Source organism: Typopeltis vanoorti, chromosome 11, assembly GCF_054136105.1.
Source record: "Typopeltis vanoorti isolate ZY-2024b chromosome 11, IOZ_Tvanoo_1.0, whole genome shotgun sequence".
In the NCBI taxonomy this organism is placed as follows: domain Eukaryota; kingdom Metazoa; phylum Arthropoda; class Arachnida; order Uropygi; family Thelyphonidae; genus Typopeltis; species Typopeltis vanoorti.
This window is the reverse complement of record NC_143559.1, coordinates 127,695,399-127,717,337: the sequence shown is the minus strand read 5'-3', so window position 1 is coordinate 127,717,337 and position 21,939 is coordinate 127,695,399. Positions and strand designations below refer to the sequence as shown.

The 21,939-nt window shown below is 35.7% G+C and overlaps 1 protein-coding gene across 1 annotated transcript in view; it reads right to left on the bottom strand.

Moving 5' to 3' along the window:
• Nucleotides 1-21,939, bottom strand: part of LOC150102036 (LIM domain kinase 1-like) — a 307,253-nt gene that overhangs the window by 144,975 nt on the left and 140,339 nt on the right. Inside the window, exon 7 of the mRNA XM_090399953.1 lies at nt 178-398. Coding sequence (XP_090256079.1) covers nt 178-398 — 221 coding nt within the window. The remainder of the gene's footprint in view (nt 1-177; nt 399-21,939) is intronic.

The following is a 21,939-nucleotide window of genomic DNA, read 5'->3' as shown; positions in this document are numbered from 1 at the left end:
AAAATGGAACTACCAGATCAACTAAGTGACATGGATTCTCATAAAAAAAAGCAAATGATCCACCACTACTCACATGGTGCTAACCTAACTGCCATGTGAGACAGGTAACCTTCTGATAAGTCAATTCCCAGGACCTTTAGATTATACCTCATATCGTATGAAACAGATTTTACTTACCTTGATGGAAGTTGAGGAAGTGACAATGATCGTTCTCTTCTGCATTTTCTTCGTAGAGAGTGATCCTCAGAATTACAACTACTACTAAGAGCTTCATGTAATGGGGTGAGATCTACGTGAACAGGACTAAAAGTTAAGGAACGGCATCTTGACAATGTCTTAGGATCATGTTCTACTGTGAGCTGAATTGGCTTTTTAGTTGAGTGAATTAGCTTGGCCACCTGGTTGAGAAAAATTAAAATAGAGCAGGGCTGGTGAAAACTTTTAAGCCACATTCTTTAATAAATGACTCAACCAGTAAAATTTAATGAATATTCTATAGAAATGTGACAATTACTGGCAATAAATTCTAGTGAGATTCAGAATAATTGCTAAGATCTTGCATATTTCATTTACTTGGTAAGATGAAGTTTACAAATGAAAGCTTTTACTAAAAGAAATTGCAAGATTCCTTTTATTCAATTTAACTATATTGTCCTCCTGAGTCTTTACAACTTAGACCATTCCTTTCTGCTGGAAAAACCTGATACAAAATAATAGTTAACCAGTTCTTGAATCCATGTAATGACAAGATATCTGGATTACAGCAGCAAGGAGAGTACAAATCATCTGTTCATTTGTCATATTCAATACGACCACAAGTTAATTCAATACAAAGAGGCAAGAGTTAGCAAATTAATAAGCACTGGTCCCAAATCCAATGAAGAAAGTCTTCAATCATCACACAGATGTCTGAAGACTCATCACAGGAGATCATATCCACACCAATTTACACAACATCCACTATGAATCTCCTTGAATTCATTCACTGACAAAAACTCATGACAGACTGGCAACCCATTTCACTCATTCACCACTACCTAAGCAAAAAATCTAATCCCAACAATCTTACTGAATTTTCAGAAATGACCTATTGTTCTCCATCCCCTACGTCATGTATTGAAATTTTTCTCCTCTATTAATCCTATTAGTAACCTTTGTTTCTATCATGTCCCCTCATCTGCTATATAACAATCAACTGCAATCTTTATCCTAACAGGAAGCATTCTACAGACCATTTATATTGGTCAATTTCCTCTGGATCCTCTCCTCATCCTCAAGAAAAGAAAGTGATCACATCTGTGCATAGTAATCTAGATATGACACACTAAAGCCTTATCAAGAGGAATAATACCTTACTAATCTCTACTTAATGTATTTTTAAATAACCAAACAATGCTGCACGTTATCAGGACAATAAGTGTTTTGAATTTAACTTCCTATCTACCAACACTTCAAAACTATAAATTGTCAAGTTTCTGGACTACAGTTCCAGTGAGTAAGATTATCAAAACGTTTGCACAAGTATATTATTTAATATTTATTTATTTAATATATATTAATTATTAATATATTAAATAATGGCAATATATTAAATAATCTTGTGCAAACGTGTTGATAATTCTTAATTTCATGTCACAAGTTTCTTTCAGGGGTGCTTAAGGGTAAAAGCTATATAACTGAGAAGAGACCCCCACATAGCCTTTAAAGGAATGCGGAGAACCGACCAGGCTTCTGACCTAACGTCCAATCCTCACCTTCTCGTGGTGCACCCTGTTGGATATCTACCTGGATACTGAATGAACGATGATGGGCTGGCAATTCAGGATTTAGCCAATCAAATTGGATATTCTTATTGGCTTAAACCAATATACAACATAAGAAGCCTGAATGGCAAAGAAATGGAGCTAGCTGAGGAAATAGATAAGTACCAGACTGACATAATAGGGGTGACTGAAACAAAAAAGACAAAAACTGGTGAGATCTTTCTGAGCAATAAATACAAAATGTTATATTCAGGCAATAACAATCAAGGAAAATAAGGGGCAGCCATAGTATTCAAAACTAAATACGAGGCTAATCTTCTTGAATGGAGGGCAGTTTCAAAGAGAGTGATCTGGGCAAATGGACAATGACACATATTTGTGCAATGGTCCCACACAAGGCTCTACTAAGATAGAAGTGGAGGAATTTTTTTGAAGCTCTAGAGAAAGCTACTGACACAATGAAAAAGGAAAATATGAAATTTCATATTGGTCCTTGTTGGGGATCTAAATAGCAGAGTAGGAAATGATTGTAAGACATACCAAAATATTTTGGGAAAAATTGGAGAAAAGAGCAAAGCTAATAATAATGGCAAATATCTGTTGGATTTCTGCTCAGGACATGGAGTGGTTATTACTAACACCATGTTCCAGCATAAAAATTTGCACAAATTCACATGGAGAGAAGAAGCAAGGAATAAGAAAAGTCTCATTGACTATGTTATTGTTGATAGTGATGTTTTCTCCCTGGTGCAGGACACAAGAGTGTGTAGAGGATTTGAAATTGGAAGTGATCACTATTTAGTCTTGATCAGGATAAAATTGAATTTCATATTGAAAAGAATAACATTTAAGAAAGTTTTAAAGCGGATAAAAGTTGAGCAGCTCTCAGATGTGAACTGTAGACTAAAATACACAAAGATTATTGAAGAAAAAATGAAAGAGTTTGAGAACAGGAACCAAACCTTGGAGATTAAGTGGCAAGCCTTGAAGAAAATACTGATTAATTCAGCCAGAGAGGCATGTGGTGAGGTTGTCTGCAAGGATATCAGAACTCCACGGTGGACATAGGAAGTTAAAGGGGGGAGGTGAAGGAAAAGAAGAAAGCATATCAAAAGTTTCTTGCAAATAAGTCAGCTTGTGCTCTTAGAGAATACAGGGACAAATGTAAGAAAGCTAAACACTGTGTAAAACTAGCTAAACAAAAGTCATGGGAGGATGTTGAATAGAAAATAAATATCAAGAAGGTGGTAAGATATTCTGGAGGTTGTTGAAGAAGCTTAGAAATGGATGAAAGAGTCATGATTTCAAGTCAGGACTGAAAAAACAAAAGTTCGTTTTTACTAAAGTATCACCAGAAATTGAAGCGGCGGTGCATGCAAGCTACGTCTTGTCAGAGTTGATAGCTAAACACTCTAAACCTTTTACTGAAGATGATTTTGTTAAGGAATGTCTAATTCAAGCTGCAGAAATTATTTGTCCTGAAAATATGAAGGCTTTTCAAACAATCTCTTTGTCTCGAAATACAGTTGCGGAAAGAATTACTGATTTGGCCAAAATTTTAGTGTTCAGATCAAAGCAAAATCACCTAGATTCGAAGCTTTTTCCATTGCCTGTGACGAGAGTGCAGACAATGGGGACGTAGCTCAAATTAGCTGTGTTTCTTCGTTCTTGCGACATGGATTTCAACATTTTTGAGGAATTATTGGAACTAGTACTAATGCATAACACTAGTACAGGACAAGATATATTTAATTGTGTTTTTGAACTTCTGCAAAAATACAATCTACCTCTGTCAAAATTAACTTCTGTAGCTACAGATGGAGCTTCTTCTATGACTGGAAAAAAAAACAAAGTGAAATTTATGACGAATCCAAGATTCATCAAACGCATTGCATTATACATCAAAAAGTATTATGCACGAAAGTAATAAACATGGAAAATGTGTTGAAATCTATCAAAAAAATGATTAATTTCAAAAAATCTCGAGGCTTAAATCAGCAACAGCTCTCTGCTTTCTTAAGTGAATTAGACAGCAAATATTCTGGTTTGTCCTACTATACTGAGGTACGTTGGCTATCCTGCTCCAAGATTCTTAAACAATTATGGGACTTGAAAGAAGAAATATGTCAGTTCTTAATAACTAAAAATCAAGACACAAGCCTGTTTTTTTTTTTTTTGACACAGTGTGGTTGCAAGATTTATCTTTCATGGTTGATACAACAAAACACTTAATGATTTAAATTTAAAACTGCAAGGAAAAGATCAGATCATTACAAACATGTGTGACAAAGTTAAGGCATTCAAATGTAATCTAGTTCTTTGGGAAAAGCAGTTGAAAAATGAAGATTTAATGCACTTTCCGACATGCAACATGAACAAATCAAGTTTAAGTGAAACTGCATCGTATCAAAAATATGCAGAAAAAATTGTAAGCCTTAGAACTGAATTTGAAACAAGATTTGCAGATTTTAAATTTTTGGAAGACAAGTTTTCTTTGTTTTCTTTGATTTTTTCAATAAATATTGAATCAGTACCTAATCAAATGCAAATGGAGGTAACTGAGATGCAGTGTGATTCAGATTTGAAGGCAAAATTCAGTGAAGTTGGCATGCCTGGATTTTACAAATATTTACCTGTCAGGTTTAAAAATACTCGAAAATTCGCATGTGAAATTACATCCATGTTTGGAAGTACTTATCGGTGTGAGCAGTTATTTACAATTACGAAGGGAAATAAGTCTCCTGTCAGATCCAGAATTACTGATATTCACCTTGGATCAGTTTTGAAAGTAATCACTATGAACAAGATTTCCCCCGAAGTAGGAAAGATAGTAGCCGAGAAGAGATGACCAAGTGTCAGGGAGAAAACATTAATTTTATCGTTGTTCTTGTTCTTTTTTTATACTGTACTTTTCAAAATAAACCTGCGTTTTTATGAAAATTGTAGTTTTTGTTTTTTGTGGCCCACATAAACTTAACCCATTAACATACAAAGATGTCTCTGACACGTCTTTTGTTTATTGCACCAAAATTGATTTTGACGTATCGCAGATGCTACAAAGTTCGCGTCAATTTCAAACGAATCTCATATAAAGATGTCTGTGACATGTCTTTTGTTTATTGAACCAAAATTGATTTTGATGTATTGCAGGTGTTACGAAGTTTGCATCAATTTCAAACGAATTTACAGTTAAAAAATAATTTATGTGTCGAAAAAGGGTTAAACCTCGTTTATTTGGGCCCGTGTTAACCTTTGAGTTTGACATGCTTGCTCTAGAGCATTTAAAATGCATCCTTTGCCAACCTTTCTTAGTTCAAATAATAATACTTCAAGTTTTAACTCCATTTATGCTAAGCAATAATAATGTTAAAACTTGAAGCGTTATTATCAAATATCTATATATTATAAAATTAAGTCCTTAAAAAAAAACAAAGTAGACTGATCAGGTTAATTAATACAGTAGCTACATGATTTCAGAGTAATTATCAAAAGCATGCGATATATACACCACTAGCAAAGCTTAAATGTGCTTTCATCAAATAGCTATTTTTTTAATATGAGCATATAAAGACATTAAAACTTATATTAATATGTTTTAATCAACTGCACTATTTCTAATCCAATTCTCGAATTATGTTAAATTGATGTGAATACCATTAAGTGTTATGATTTTATCTGTTGCTCCATATAAATTTATTCAACCAGCTTTCCGCACATAACAACTTTACTTACATGCTCTTCCACTCAAGTGTTCCATCTTACCTATACTATACTACTTATACTGTATGAATACTATTATTGTAATGTCTTCTCATTGATCAATTCTTGAGCTATTTTGTCATCTTAAGAGCCATAAAAATATTTGTTTCATTACTCCCTTAGATACCCAATCTTTGTCTTAGTTAAAATGAATTTTATTATTAGCAATTCTGCACACTTGACTGAAAATAAAATCCATCACATCAAACCAATAGCTATGTGCTAAAGCACTGCAATATTTGTTGGCTTAGTTAGCTGAGTAGATAGTGCTTCCACTGTTCAACAGGATATAGATTCAGATCTATATCCCATTTTGACACAGATCTTTATGAAAGTCTTTAAGTGGGAGATGATTTTTATTCCCAAAGTGAAACCACCATACTTACTGGATGCCTGAAATGAAATGAAAAGTACTATGTTTGTTTACAGAGATGGGGAAATGGATTATCTAGTCTTTAGCATCCATGGTACTTGACATATAAGTTTATCCCTCAAGGATGGAATTTGAATTATAAAAATCACGTTGTATAATTATGTTTGCAGATATAGCAGTTTTAGCTGATAACGAAAATAAACTGAAAGCCACCCTAACAAAGATGGAAGAAATCTTCACACAGTACAGCCTAAAAATTAATTATAAGAAAACAAAATTATTAATTACAAGAAAAGCAAATCCAATGAAAATAAACCTAGGAATAAATAATAACCTACTACAACAGGTATCCTCTTTTAAATATCTTGGAAATCTTATCACAGAAGATGGAAGAAATCAATCAGGTATTAAAGCATGGATAATCCTAGCCAAAAAAGCATTCTAGGGGTACTTAAGGGTCAAAGCTATATAACTGAGAGGAGACCTCCACATAGCCTTTAAAGGAATGCAGAGAACCGACCAAGGCTTCTGACCTAATGTCCAATCCTCACCTTCTCGTGGTGCACCTTGTTGGGTATCTACTTGGATACTGAACGAACGAGGATGGGCTAGCAATTTGGGATTTAGCCGACCAAATTGTATTCTTATTGGTTAAACCAAAATAAAAAATGATGGTACAACATGACAAAATTTCATGCAGGCTGGGGCGTCGCCTAGTAAAACAAGGGCCCCCGTTGTTTTCGCCAGGGAACCAGGGTGAACAGTGAAAAGTCAGCTACTGGAACAAATCTGAAAACACACCCCAACTCAACATCACCAGAGTTAAAGATCTGTACTATCAACATAAGAAGCCTGAATGGCAAAGAAATACAGCTAGCTGAGGAATTAGATAAGTACCAGATCGACATAATAGGGGTGACTGAAACAAAAAAGACCAAAACTGGTTAGATCTTTCTGAGCAATAAATACAAAATGTTATATTCAGGCAATGATAATCAAGGAAAAGAAGGAGTAGCCATTGAATTCAACACTAAATACGAGGCTAATCTTCTTGAATGGCAGGCAGTCTCAGGTAGAGTCATGTGGGCAAATATCAGAATAGGGAATTGGACAATGAGACTTATTTGTGCCTATGGTCCCACTAAAGGTTCTACTAAGGTAGAAGTGGAGGAATTTTTTGATGCTTTAGAAAAAGCAACTGACACAATGAAAAAAGAATAGTTGGTCCTTGTTGGGGATCTAAATAGCAAAGTAGGAAATGATTGTCAGACATACAAAAATATTTTGGGAAAATTTGGAGAAAAGAGCAAAGCTAATAATAATGGCAAATATCTGTTGGATTTCTGCTCAGGACATGGACTGGTTATTACTAACACCATGTTCCAACATAAAAATGTGCACAAATTCACATAGAGAGAAGAGGCTAGGAATAAGAAAAGTCTCATTGACTATGTTATTGTTGATGTTTTCTCCCTGGTGCAGGACACCAGAGTGTACAGAGGATTTGGAATTGGAAGTAATCACTATTTAGTCTTGAGCAGGATAAAATTGAATTTCATATTGAAAAGAATAACATGTAGGAAAGTTTTAAAGCAAATAAAAGTTGAAAAGCTCTCAGATGTGAACTGTAGACTAAAATACACAAAGATTATTGAAGAAAAAATGAAAGAGTTTGAGAACAGGAATCAAACCTTGGAGATTCAGTGGTAAACTCTGAAGAAAACATTAATTGATTCTGCCAGAGAGGCATGTGGTGAGGTTGTCTGCAAGGATAAAAAAAATCAGAACTTCATGGTGGACACAAGAAGTTAAAGAGGCAGTGAAGGAAAAGAAGAAAGCATATCAAAAGTTCCTGTCAAATAAGTCAGCTTGTGCTCTTAGAGAATATAGAGACAAATGCAAGAATGCTAAACACTGTGTAAAACTAGCTAAACAAAAGTCATGGGAGGACTTTGGCAAGAATATACAAAATAAATATCAAGAAGGTGACAAAATATTCTGGAGGTTGTTGAAGAAGCTTAGGAATGGAGGAAAGAGTGCTGTGAAAGGAGTTAGAGATGATAAAGGTGACATGAAAACTGGAGAAAAAGATATCCTTGAAGTATGGAGTAATTACTTTGAAAAACTGCTAAATGAAACAAACAGTGATAGCAGTGGTAAAAAACACTCAACAGGCATACAAAATGTATGCCTGTTGAGTGTTTGAACTATGCAGTGGCTGCACTGCATAGTTCAAAAAGCCTGGACAGAGGGTTAAATTCCTGATGATTGGAGTATAGCTCTAAAAGTACCCATATATAAAAAGGGAAATAAAACTGAATGTGAGAATTACAGAGGTATTTCCCTACTGAGTATTCCTGGTAAGATATATGCAAGTATACTTGAGAAACGGTGGAGAAGAATTGTGGAAGAAAAGTATGGTGAAGAACACGCTGGATTCAGGCCAAATAGGGGCTGTCAGGATCAGATCTTCACTTTACGACAAATAGTTGAGAAAGCATGGGAATATAACAAAGATCTGTATTTAAGTTTTGTCGATCTGAAAAAGGGATATGACAAGGTGCCAAGAGAGAAGTTATTAAATACGCTGCAGTTATATGGTGTCAGTGGGGCATTATATCAAGCATGTTTATTTCAGTTGCAAGTCAGCAGTTAGAATTTAAGTACAGGAAGATGGTTTAATGTTAAATCTGGTGTAAGACAAGGATGCACATTATCCCCTCTGTTATTCATTATCTATATGGATCACATTATGAAGTGGTATTAAACATGATATCAGAATTGGAGATGTTAATATCAGCTCTTTGCTTTATGTGGACGATGTTATACTTATCAATAAATCCGCTACAAGTTTGCAAGATTCCCTGACTAAATTGAATAACTGTTGTAATAGATTTGGTATGAAGGTCAGCAATAAAAAGACAAAGACAATGAAAATAGGTAGAATCGTTGAAAATGTCAAATGTGTTTTGAACGGAGAACCTGTGGAACAAGTAAAACATTTCAGCTGCTTAGGCATGATTTTTAGTGAAGATGGTAAATTAAATATGGAAATAGACACAAAATCAACAAAGTTGGTATGGTAGGAAGTCAATTGAATAAATTCATATGGAATAAGAGAGAAATTAGTCAAAACACTAAATTAGCTGTATACAAGACGGTGTTCAAACCAGTGTTAACTTATTGATCTGAGAGCTGGGTCAGAAGCAAAACACTTGACCAAAGATTAGAGATATGAGAGTCCTGAGAAAGATTAGAGGAATGAACAGATCGCTTCAATGGCAATATCATATTAAAAATGAGGATATTAGGAAAGAACTTGACATTGTCATCATCAAGGAATGCATTAGCAGAGCTAATCTCAGGTGGTATGGTCACTTAATCAGAATGGAAGAGGAAAGATTAACAAAACAAGTGTTCTTTGTCAGAATGGCAGGAAAACAACTCAGGGGAAGACCAAGATATAGGTGGATTGATATGGTACAAAGTGTCTTAGTGGATAGAAATATAAGATCTGATAATGTCGGAGTCTTGACAAGTAACAGACTGATTTGGAGGAAAATTGTAGATAGGAAATTAATAATGATGTAAATTTTTCATGTAGTACTATCATATCCTGTACACCCCTTGAAGATACATGTCAGGAATTTGATGATGATAATGAAGTTTCTCTCAAAAACAGAGTTCCGGTGAGTATACAGCTTAATCTTTTCATCCCCAAATGCATAACCTTACACTTTCTAGGATAAGATAGTACCCCCCCCCCTTATCCTTTGCCCATAATGTGAAACTATTTACATCATTCTGCAAGCTCTACGTTGCCTTAACTATTACTCAACCCAGTTTTGCATCATCAGCAAACCACTGCTACATAGTAGTAGTCCGAGAAGAGAGTCCTGTTCCTGAGGCACACCACAGTCATCTGCCTGTCCATGTATTTCATTCCTCCATATACTACTTTTTAGTAACTGTTGATTAGTCATCCTCATATCCATATCACTGGAATGATAACCATCTCAATTTGCCGATTTAAGGAACCGTTCCATTGCAGTATACTGTCAAATGCCTTTGCCAAGTCTAGCAGTATAATCATGTGGCCATTTCTTTTATCCAACTAAACAGTCACTATCATTAAAAAGTAAATTACCAAGGCACTTTTCACAAGTGATAGTGCCTTCCATAACCCTATTTCTAACCATCCATTCCTGAATTTTGCCTTTGACCATATTCTCCAATGCTTTTAAGTAACACCACTTCTAACATATTTATCTGTCTATAACATGCTACATTTGGTTTGATCCTCCTTTATACAATTGAATTATTCTGCCCTCCTTCTGAGCATTCATAGTCAATCAGCATTGAAAATACTTTTTTTAGTTAGAAAGACCTGGATTCAAATCCAATCTAGGACACAGAGAACCTTCATAAGGTCTTTTCAACAAAAGTTGAGTTAGTCAGTCTCGTATGGAGGTAGAAGGTTTTCTGCCCAGAAATGGTTTTCTATCCCACCAAACAGACAAACTGGCCAGAAGAATACATTGAATTTAGGCATAATTCACTGGCTTTACAGCCTATGTTGCTTTGAATGCAAATTCAAAAACTAACTACTTCTTTCCTTCCACTTTGTTCAGACCTTATCAGAGCCAAGACAGTGCGGTGAGAGGCATTTATCTTGCACATTCTCTTCATAACAGAACCAATGTCCCATCTAATCCCACAGCCATATTTGCATTGAGATTCCACAATATCTGCACTTCTATCTCTATTCCCACATCAGTTCCTGTCCATCTGTCATTGCAATATCTACATGTGTATAATACGCTCTTGTAAAGTAATCATTCAGTAACTATTTTGTCTGCTTCTGTCACCTTCCTAATCAAATTTATGAAAGCTATTCTTCCATAATCATTATTCCTTTCATTTACTATGCAGCAAAAGAATGTGTTTGTACTTCCTTTGGCCTGCTTGATTCCTCCTCACATCTGATTTGCCTTTCTTACCATGCTCACCCGTCTGTAATGTGTACTGCTCATGAGCTTGCTTATCACTTTCTCCTTAAGTACCTTCCACATTATTTTTTGCAGCTTTGATTAATGATGCTACTTATCTATTTAATCTCTACCTGATTTATTCATGCTAGGTATGCAATTTCCTGATATCTGATTTCCTTCAAACACCCCTTGATCATTTCCCATGCACTGCAAGCATCTTTTCCTTGAAAGATTTCAACATACTCTTCCCCCCTGAAGGTTCTTATACCAAAGAACTTCCAACTGGCAACTAAGAGTGTTTTAATCACTTCTCCTATAGTTCAACACCTCCACACACACTTAACTGACCACCAGTTTGGTAAAGAGTACTCTCCATTGCATTTCAAATACACTCAGGTCTCTTTTTATGCGGATTTGAAGTTATGCAGCGCACGCTCACAAATACGAGACCTTTCGACACTTCTGTGCATGTCAACAGAAGGAGAATCCATTCTGATAATAGGGTAATCCAGCATTTCCCAAACTTTTCCTACAACGGAAACACTTCACAAATCCTGAAATTTTCATGGAACACCTTGGTTATTTTGTAATGTATTCATTAATAACTAAGTGTTAATTTAGCAGATTTTTTATTATTAATTAATAATTGATCATTAATTATTAATTAATAATTCCCACGCGGTTAGCCTAGTGGCTTTGCGCTTCGCAACCATATGCCTGGGGAAGGAGTGTCCCAGGTTCGATTCCTGTTGTAGACATGAGGAATTTGAGGATCTTCCTCAGGCATAGCCAAGTTAGCCGGTTTTGGGCATGGTCAGTAGGGTTTTTTCCACCAGTTTATCTGGCATTTTTCATCCCGCAAACAGGCAAACCAGCCCCATGAACATACGCCTCTACAGTCAAAAATATATCTCCCCCAGCGGCAGACCAGGCGACGGGTCGGATGGGAGTAGTACTAACAAGAAGTCGCATCTAAAGTAACACGCGGACCCTGCATGGGAAGCGGGAATAACACGTAGTAGTAGAAGAAGAATTATTAATTAATAATTAATTAAATTTAGCCCAATGGAGGAAAAAAGCACCAAAGAAAAGACATTTCTTTGGAAATGAAAATTGCAATTTCAGATCGCTTAGCAAAAGGAGAGGGATCTACGGTGATTGGTAAACATTTTAATTTAGGTGAATCTACTATAAGAGCAATTAAAAAGAATGAAGTCGCAATAAGAAAATCTATCATGTCTGGCACAAAACTAAGTGCCAAATTATCATTGTACTCAAGAGATGCTTTATTAGAAAACATGGAACGAGCACTCGTAATCTGGATTGAAGAATTAACTCAAAGAAGAATTCCTATAAGTAGTTATTTAATTAAATAAAAAACTCTTCGTTTTATGAACAGTTGAAGCAATTGGAGCCGTCTACTTCCACTTCCCAGGCTGATAAAGAATATAGAATTTTCGGCTAGAAAAGGATGGCAAACTGGGTTTTTAAAAAGGAATGCACTTATAACGTGAAGATTACAGGCAAGGTTGCAGCAGCAGATGAAGCAGCCATCAAAAATTTTCAAGAGAAGTTAGCCAAAATTATTGAAGATGGTGGATACTGTCCCAATCAAGTGTTTAACGCTGATGAAATAGGATTGTTTTGGAAGAAAATGCCTAGTTGAACTTACATCGCAAAGTCTGAGGAAAAAGTAAGTGGGTTTAAAGCAAGCAAAGATCGAGTAACGTTGTTGCTTTGTAGCAATGCATCAGGGGATCAAATGTTGAAACCCCTCCTAGTAAATAGATTTCTAAGACCACGTGCTCTAAAGGGCAAAGATCTAAAACAGCTGTTAATACAAAGGCCTGGGTAACAACCGCTGTATTTACTGAATGGTTCAATAATTGCTTTGTACCAGAAGTGGAAACATACATGAAGCAAAAAGCTCTCAATTTTAAAGTTTTATTAATTGTTGACAATGCACCAAGTCAAACGCATTTAGAACATCTAAATGTGCAGGTAGTGTTTTTTCCACCCAATACAACAAGCATTAGTCAGCCATTAGATCAAGGCATAATTGCTACTTTTAAAAAATATTATGTTAAGCACACTTTTAAATTTATATTGGATAAACTAGAAAAAGAATCATTAACAGTAACTGATGTTTGGAAGAAATTTTCTATTTTGGACTGCTTAAATCATGTTGCATCTGCTATTGCTGAAATAAGACCACAAATTTTAAATGCTTGTTGGAAAGCATCTTGGCCTGAATGTATTGCAAACAGTGCAACCATGCAAACATCTACATTATCAGATAAAATCATTACATTGGCACATGAAATTGGTGGAGAAGGTTTTGATACGTGCTTATTAAATTACTTAAAGAAATTACAATGTACAAAGGATATAAATTAAATTAGACTTTAATCTATAATTCCAATATTTCGGCAACATCACATTGCCATTTTCACAGGAACTTAAAATAAAGACACGTGCATGCAGGCACTACACACAGCGTAAATGAGGGATCTTATATATATATATAAGTCTAATTTAATTTATATGTTGTAATTTCCTTAAGTAATTTAATAAGCATGTATAACCAAAAGCCTTTCTACGAGAAGGTTTTAATACATTTAGCCAGAACAATGTAGACGAATTGCTTGTGGATAATGCCTTAAGTGACGATGATATTATTGGATATCGATTAACTTTAGATATCGTTGAAGATCCAGAAAATGATAGTGAAGTGGAAGAAAAACCTGTCCCCCTCACTATAAATATAATTCAAGAAGGTCTTGAACTGTGCAATAAATTGGAAAATCATTTTCTTGTTAATGACACAAATTCTGAACAAGCCTTTAAATTCCAACATGAGCTGAAGAACTGTATGTCTGGATATCGCGAGCTGTATAAAAAATTAGTGAAATCATCATCGCAAAGTTTAACCACTGATTACATTGTCAGAAGGAAAAAAATCGGCACAGAACGAGGGTGAAGCTAATTCTGTTTGTGAAGAACCACTGCCTTTACCATACAGATCTGATGCGCTCTCTCTTCTGGTGATGAAAGTGATTTTGCACCAGTTCACAAATGTTGCCAAATATTGTCTAATAGCGATGATAATTCTGATGACAAAATATTAAAAAAAAATATAAAAAATTTTACTTTTCAATAAAATTAAATGAATACCATTTTAAAACAAACTTAGGCATTCTTATTTTCCTGAATTTTCATATACTTTTTTAATGTGATTTTAGGTTTATTTTAATTCATTGCTTCGGGTTTATGCGGTTTTAGTAAATTATAGAACGTATCCCTGATTTTTCAACGTAAGTTTAGGCCTTTTTTGTGAGATTTTTTTATATGCGGTTTTCTGTGGAACTTATCAACCGCATAAAAAGAGACCCTACTGTAATTATTTCTCAGCAGCTGTATAAATGGAATTTATACAACTACTATCCTTCCACTACTTTGCCTTTACCTACAGCAACAATGACTATGTATTTTGTCTCATTTGCATCTATCTCACACCAGATAATCTCTCAATCTTTGCTGAAAAGTACTATACCCCCTTGTATCCTATCCCTGTAAAATCATCCTCCTACAAGTTTCACTAATCAGATAACTTTTGGCAAGTTGCACCAACCAATAGCAAAAAGTCATCCTTCTTATTCTTTATGCTTCTGTTATTAGCATACGAAACTACAGTAACCACTTGGACTCATTACCTTTTAATGACTATTTCATTCAAATTCATCTCAAGATAACATTCAATAATGCATGCTCATTTTCACTCACACCAAGGGTGTCCCACATATAGGCTCATCAGCACCTGCTTCTGCAACAGGTTTCTGTGCCTTTGCACTTCCATGCATGCACAATTTTTCCAGCTATCCAACTCCAAATCCATTAAAGTGCAATCACCTTAGTCATATAAGTCCTGTCAAATTTCATTCCAAATGTCTAAAACTGCACACCATTCCTCCTGCAATCATGGCAATCCTCGATCTGCCTTCATCAAAACTGTGACACTCCATTCAGTCTTTATTTGCTTTTTTTTTTTTTTTTTTCACATTTTTCATAACCTTTCTATATCATACTTTTTGCCTTGCATCCTGACAGTCTCACTAATATATCTAATCTATGCACCTGGGAAATAATTTCATCATGCATGCCCCACCATTATAGAATCAGCATATAAAATTCTCATACTCTTCCTCTCTATTATACACTTCTCATGCATCTCTTTCTTTCCCTTCTTAGATCTACCACATGCCAGACATTTCTCTCTTATTAGTACTCTGGTTGAAAAGTTCAAATCCCATCTAGGACATAAAGAACCTTTTTAAGGGATTATTCATCTGAAGGTAAGTTAGCCGGTCTCTCCAAGAAACTTTTTCTTTCTTTTATTTAAATTAAGGGGATATTAAATCCCACACTGTTTTAAAACCGAATAAGAAACTCAACGATTGGAATCAGAGTTTCATGCCAAATATAGTAAACTATAAAAGTATCAGCGATTACTAGCGTGAGCTAATGCAAGTAGTCCTAGTATGTAGTACAATCTCGGGCAACTCACAGCAAAGGTGGTAAAGTTCTGATCGTTATTCTTGGTATTTTCCATAATGTAAAAACACATTTCCTAGGAAATGTATGCTGTTATTACATTATGGTGGGAGGTCACTACCCAGACTGTTTTCAGCCTTTTTGAGGCTTGCCAAAATGAAGCCTATTGGCTCTTTATATTTAAGTAACTTAATGGTTGCACCTTTTTGACAACTCGTTATAGCAGAGTTTATAAGTTCTTTTTGCTATACCCTTTGGTATCTATTTGGTCTAGCTACTCACTGATGAAGCCTCAAAAAAGGCTGAAACCAGTCTGGGTAGTGACCTCCCACCATAATGTAATAACAGCATACATTTCCTAGGAAATGTGTTTTTACATTATGGAAAATACCAAGAATAGCGATCAGAACTTTACCACCTTTGCTGCGAGTTGCCTGAGATTGTACTACATACTAGGACTACTTGCATTAGCTCACGTTAGTAATCGCCAATACTTTTATAGTTTACTATATTCTTCAGCATGAAACTCTCTGATTCCAATCTTTGAGTTTCTTATTCGGTTTTAAAACAATGTGGGATTTAATATTGCCGAAATGAAGCTTATTAGCTCTTTATATTTAAGTAACTTTTTCTTTCTTTTTTTTAATGTAGCAAAACAAACAAAACTATATGAAAAGACTGCATGCAATTTACATACACAGACCACTGCCCACATAGCCTTAGTTGTTTTGGTAGTATTTCCAAATAACCAACTAGACATTTGTCCAATCACACAAGCTCAGATTTTGTCCCATGAAGGATTCAACATAAGTATTCTCTCTCTCTCATTATCACCTCATCATGCTCATCTTTCACTATTATTTTCAAGCTATTATTTATACATGATCAAAGGGAGCTACATCTGGCATTTATTGATCTAGAGAAAGCATACAATAGAGTGCCAAGGCAAGAAGTCTGGAGGTGTCTGAGGGAGAAGAAGGTGCCGGAGAAATATGTCAGGTTGGTGCAGGAAATGTACAGAAATGTGAAGACAAGTGTTCGGACCTGTCTGGGACAGATAGAAAGTTTTCAAGTAACGGTTGGCTTGCATTAAGGGTCAGCATTAAGTCCGTTTCTGTTTAATATTATGATGGAGGTGGTAACAGAGGAGGTGAGAGAAGATGCACCTTGGACAATGTTGTATGCAGATGACATCTTGCTGTGCACAGATTCAAGAGAAGAAGCGGGAACTAAACTGGAAAGATGGAGAAAAGTAATGGAAGAGAGAGGTATGAGACTGAGCAGAAGTAAGACAGAGTATATGTGTTGCACAATGGGTGGAAGACAGGAGACAGATCTGGAGCTGGAAGGAAATGTCATCAGGAAGGTGAGAGACTTTAGATACTTAGGTTCAACAGTGGAAGAAGATGGAGGAGCTGAGAAGGAAGTGGGATGCAGGATACAAGCGAGCTGGAGGAACTGGAGGGAGATGGCTGGTGTTATGCGATAAGAGGGTGCCGATCAATCTGAAAGGCCAAATCTATAGGACAGTAGTGATGCCAACTATGACATATGCTATAGAAACTGTGGCCCTGAGGAAAAATAACATCAACAGAATGGAAGTAGCAGAGATGAGAATGCTTAGGTGGATATGCAGTGTGATCAGAAAGGATCGTCTGAGAAATGACTATGTCAGGGGAACAGTGAAAGTTACGAACTTAGGAGCGAAAATGCAGGAGGCAAGGTTGAGATGGTTTGGTCATGTGATGAGGAGGGAGGATGAATATGTGGGAAGAAGGGTCATGCAGATGGATGTGCAAGGAAGGCGGAAGCATGGGCGGCCAAAGAAGAGATGGAGGGAGCTGGTAGAAGAGGACTTGAGGATGAAGAACTTGGATGTGGTGACAGCCCAAGACAGGAAGGTGTGGAAGAGACTCATTATCAACAGCAACCCCACTTAAGTGGGAGAAGCTGCAGAAGAAGATTATTTATACATGGTCGACCTCTGTACACTTCACTCCTACCACTTTATTTTTACCTGCAATGTTGCAAACAATCACATTTTACTGCCTTTTGTTGTTCACCATTCCACTGTCATGCTTCTTATTCCTATGACATTCAAAGTTAAGCTTCAACCAAATTTGAACAAATTTAGAATATGGCTGCTTTTAAGGTTCTCTTGAAAAATTCAGCAGAATTTCTGACTTCTGACCTAATGTTCAATCATCACCATCTCATAATGCACCCTATTAGAAGATATCTACACTGAATATTAAAAACAAATCAGGATGGACTGGCAATTTGGGATTTAGCAAACCATACTATATTCTGTGTTGAATTAAATGCAACAAAATAATGGTACATATAAAAGCATTTCCTTGTTTATCCGGGCGATATCTGGTTAAACAAGGAAATGCTTTTTTCTATCTTTATTTTTTTTTGTCAGGGAACAAAGGCAAACAACGAAAAGTCAGCTAATGAAACAAACTCAAAATTGTAATGGGTAGAATTAAGTCTTACACATCAATATAACAAGCATCAATAGAAGGAACTGAAACAAGAATTGGAAAAGTATCAAGTTGGACAGTGTTACTGAAAAAAAAGGTGAAATTCTTCTTAATAGCAAATATAGGTTGTTATATTCAGCAAAATAATGATCAGAAAATGGAAGGAGCAGCTATGGTATTCAACACTAAACATGGATGATAATCTTGAATAGCAGGCAATACAAACATAATGATATATATGCAAAAACTGAATGGGTTCTACTAAGGAAGAAGTGGAGGAATTTTTCATGTAATTGAAAAAAGGCAGCTGATAGAAAAAACAAGTTAGTCTTTTTGGTGATGGTTCTGTTCAGGACATGCACTAGTCATTATTACCAACACCATGTTCTGGGATTTCTTAAAAAAGGGGTTGTTGTTCATTTTAACCACAGTGATGACACTATATATTTGGATATGCCAAGGTGGTCATTCTAAGGTAAAAAAAAAGAAAAGGATATCAGGAAAACAAAAGTGGATATCAATATGGTATCAATTTTATCCTGCTTGTTACTAAGTAATGGTCACTTCCAATTTTGAATCCTCTGTGCACTCTTGTATCGTGAACCAGCATTATGATATCAACTATCAACAATGACGTAAGTCAATGAGACTTTTCGTATTTCTTGTGTCTTCTCTCCATGTGAACTTCTGCATATCTTTATATTGAAACATAGTGTTAGGGATGACTACTTCATGTCCTGAACAGAAGTCCAGTAAATATTTACTATTATTATCTTTGCCATTTTCTCCAAATTTTCCCAAAATGTTCCCATATGTCTGTAGGGATTCATTTTTACTCTGCTTCAAATCTCCAAAAAAGGACCAGTTTTTCCATTTTCTTTGTCAAATGCTTGTTCTAATAACTCAAAAAATTCCACCACTTCTTCCTTAGAAGAACCTTCTGTGGGACCACACACATAATAAGTTACACTGTCCTTTTTCCCATTTTGAAGTCTGCCTACTTAACTACTTGAAATTGCCTTCTAATCAAGAAGTTTATCTTCATATTTGGTGATGAATGCTACTGCTACACCTTTCTTCCTTTCCTTGATTATTGCCTGAAAATAACCTATACTTAGTATTTAGTAAGATATCCTGTTCTTGTCTTCTTTGTCTCAGGAATGCGAGTTATGTCCATATAGTACTTTTCCAATTCTTTTACAAGTTCTATTTCCTTTCCATTAAGACTCCTTATATTGATGGTTCCTATATTCAGTCCTTCTGATGCTGGGTTTATTCTTCTTCTAGATGTTGAGTTGGAGCTTGTTTGAGTAGTAGATTCTTCACTGTTCACCCTAGTTCCCTGACAAAAACAGCGGGGGGGGGGGGGGGACTTGTTTAATTGAGCGATGCCCTAGCTGGAATGAAATCTCATCATGTTGTACCATTATGTACATTGGTGGTTTAAGCCATTAAAAAGTACAATTTGGTCAGCTAAGTTGCCAGCCAATCCTCTTTTGTTCAGTACTGGGTCTTGTCTGGCCTTTTTCTTGAAGTTCGAGTTGATCCAGTGAGCAGTTCCCATTCGTGGGTCAGCGTGAAGTAGATACCTACTAACAGGGCACACCACATGAAGGTGAGGATTAGACATTAAGTTGGAAGCCCCAGTCGGTTCTCTGCATTCCTGAAAGGCAATGTGAAGGTCACCTCTGTAAAATCGTGTATAGAAGTATTTTTATGCAAAAACACCTTATATACTGATTTTACTGGTAAACAAAATTCACTAAAAACACTTGAGCTAAAAGAGGAATTTTCATATTTTTTAATTTGGAAATAATATTTTATATATTACTGAATATTGTCACCTCAAAAGATTTTGTAAAAGAACAAAGGAAAATAAGTATAAGATAAATTGTGTCTAAGTATACCTCTAGTCAACTAAAATTCCAGGCAGATTAAGGGATTAAGTCATGACATGAGGCCACTCCAAATGCGAAGGTCGACATTACACAGGGGGGGGGGTTCCCGTCTGAGTGCACCGATCGATGAGGGTGACGGTTTGCAGAACATCAGGGTACCCAGGGGACTATGACGTAAGAAAAACGAAGGTCATCGGAACCATATAAATAGCAGTTTGCTGGGTCTTGTCTGGCCTTTTTCTTGAAGTTCGAGTTGATCCGGTGAGCAATTCCCATTCGTGGGTTAGTGTAAAGTTACGAGGTCATGTGGAGCTCCGATGAGAGAGTTCACACTCATGACAGTATCAAGGTCAACGTAAGCCGAAGAGTTTGGAAGTAAGTACGATGATCGTTAACCGCAACTGAGCTTCAATAGAATCGTGGATGATGAATCGCTATCCTACAAAGCAAAGGCCAGAAGAACGATGCACTAAGGCACGTCGTATTAGGAGGAACCAGATGCCGAACTTCCAAGCCGTAGGAATTAGATTGTCTGCCGATAGTGAAAAGAAGTCTTGCAAATTATTTAAAGGATGTTCAGATGCAGTGACGAAGTCTAATGGAAACAAGAAGGGATAAGCAGTTATAGAGGACCAGACTTGATGAATAGTAAGAACTTTCCATTATTTTTGTCAGAAAGAAGAAACTTAGATTGTGACGGTGGTTTGTATTGATTGAACTGTTTTAAAATTAGAGTTATAGGACTTTAGACCTTGTGCTAACAATTGACTTAATTTACTCTATGTAAGAGAAAGCCTAGATGAATTGTATTGTGAATCTAATTGTATTTTATAGTTGTAGTCGTTACTTAAGGCTGAAGTTATATATGTTGATGATCAGATTATATGTAAGGTTAAGAAAGGGGGATAAGATTCTAGACAAGTAGTTCTGCTGGGATTCAGATGATTGTGATAATTGATCGTTTAACTTATATTGAGTTGTTAGATATAATGTACATATTAGATTAAGTCAGATTAATTTGTGTCATTTGTGTAATTGTTTCTTAGTGATGAATAAATTGTTTTCTTAGCAAAATAACTTGCCTGATTTCTACGTCTAATGCACTACTCATAAAATCGAACCTATGTGTCTTAAAGTAGATATTGCCATGAGTATGCAGAGTAAGAAATATTTGTAATTTGGTATAGAGATAAGTAGGAAAGAAAGGAGCTGTGTGTCATACCGGGTGTTCTATTCTTCGGAGGGAGATACTACTCTTATCCTAGAATTTTGGTGGCACAGCTGACTAACAAATAAATTTTCCAAAATTTAATTTAGAATAAACACCAGTAAATCAGACAAAGAGATTGGCTGCAGTCCGAGGCACTTTCTTTGTCCTTGACGTCTTGCACACGTGATCCTTACTAATTGCGGCCACAAGATAGAGGTAACGTAACTGACAATAAGTCAGAAGTATAGTAAAACCTAAGAAGATAAGTTTCAAACTAGAAAACGTAGAATTTTACAAAAGGTGCAGCCGAACAAGAATTAATTAATAAGAACCATAATTAATATCATAGATTTAACAATAAAACATAGATTTTAACACCTCCCAGTTATTTGGCTTTGATCATTAAGAAACCCCAACTATTTGTCAAAGTGAAAATCCGATCTTGACAATCTTCATTTGGTCTGAACCCAGCTTACTCTTCTCTTTTTCTTCCATAATTTTATCAACCTCTTTTCAAGTATGCTATCTTACCTGGAATATTTAGAAGAGAAATTCTTCTGTAATTCTCAGATTCAGTTTATTTCCTTTTTTATAGATGGGAGATATGAGAGCTCTACTCCAATCATCAGAAATCTGTCCTTCTGAATTATGTAGTGTAGAAACTGTAAAACTTTCATACCTCCATAGTTAAGCATTTCTGGTCAAATATTATCTAATCCAGCAACCATTCCACGTTTTCCAAGTTTTTGATGGCTTCTCTATCTCAAGTATTGATATATATTACTGTTTGCATTCCTTTTAAAACTTTTCACTACTGTTCTGCTTGTTTCATTTAACAGTCTTTCAAAGTAATTACTCTAGACATCTGGGCTATCCTTATCTTCAATTTTCATATCACTTTTATCATC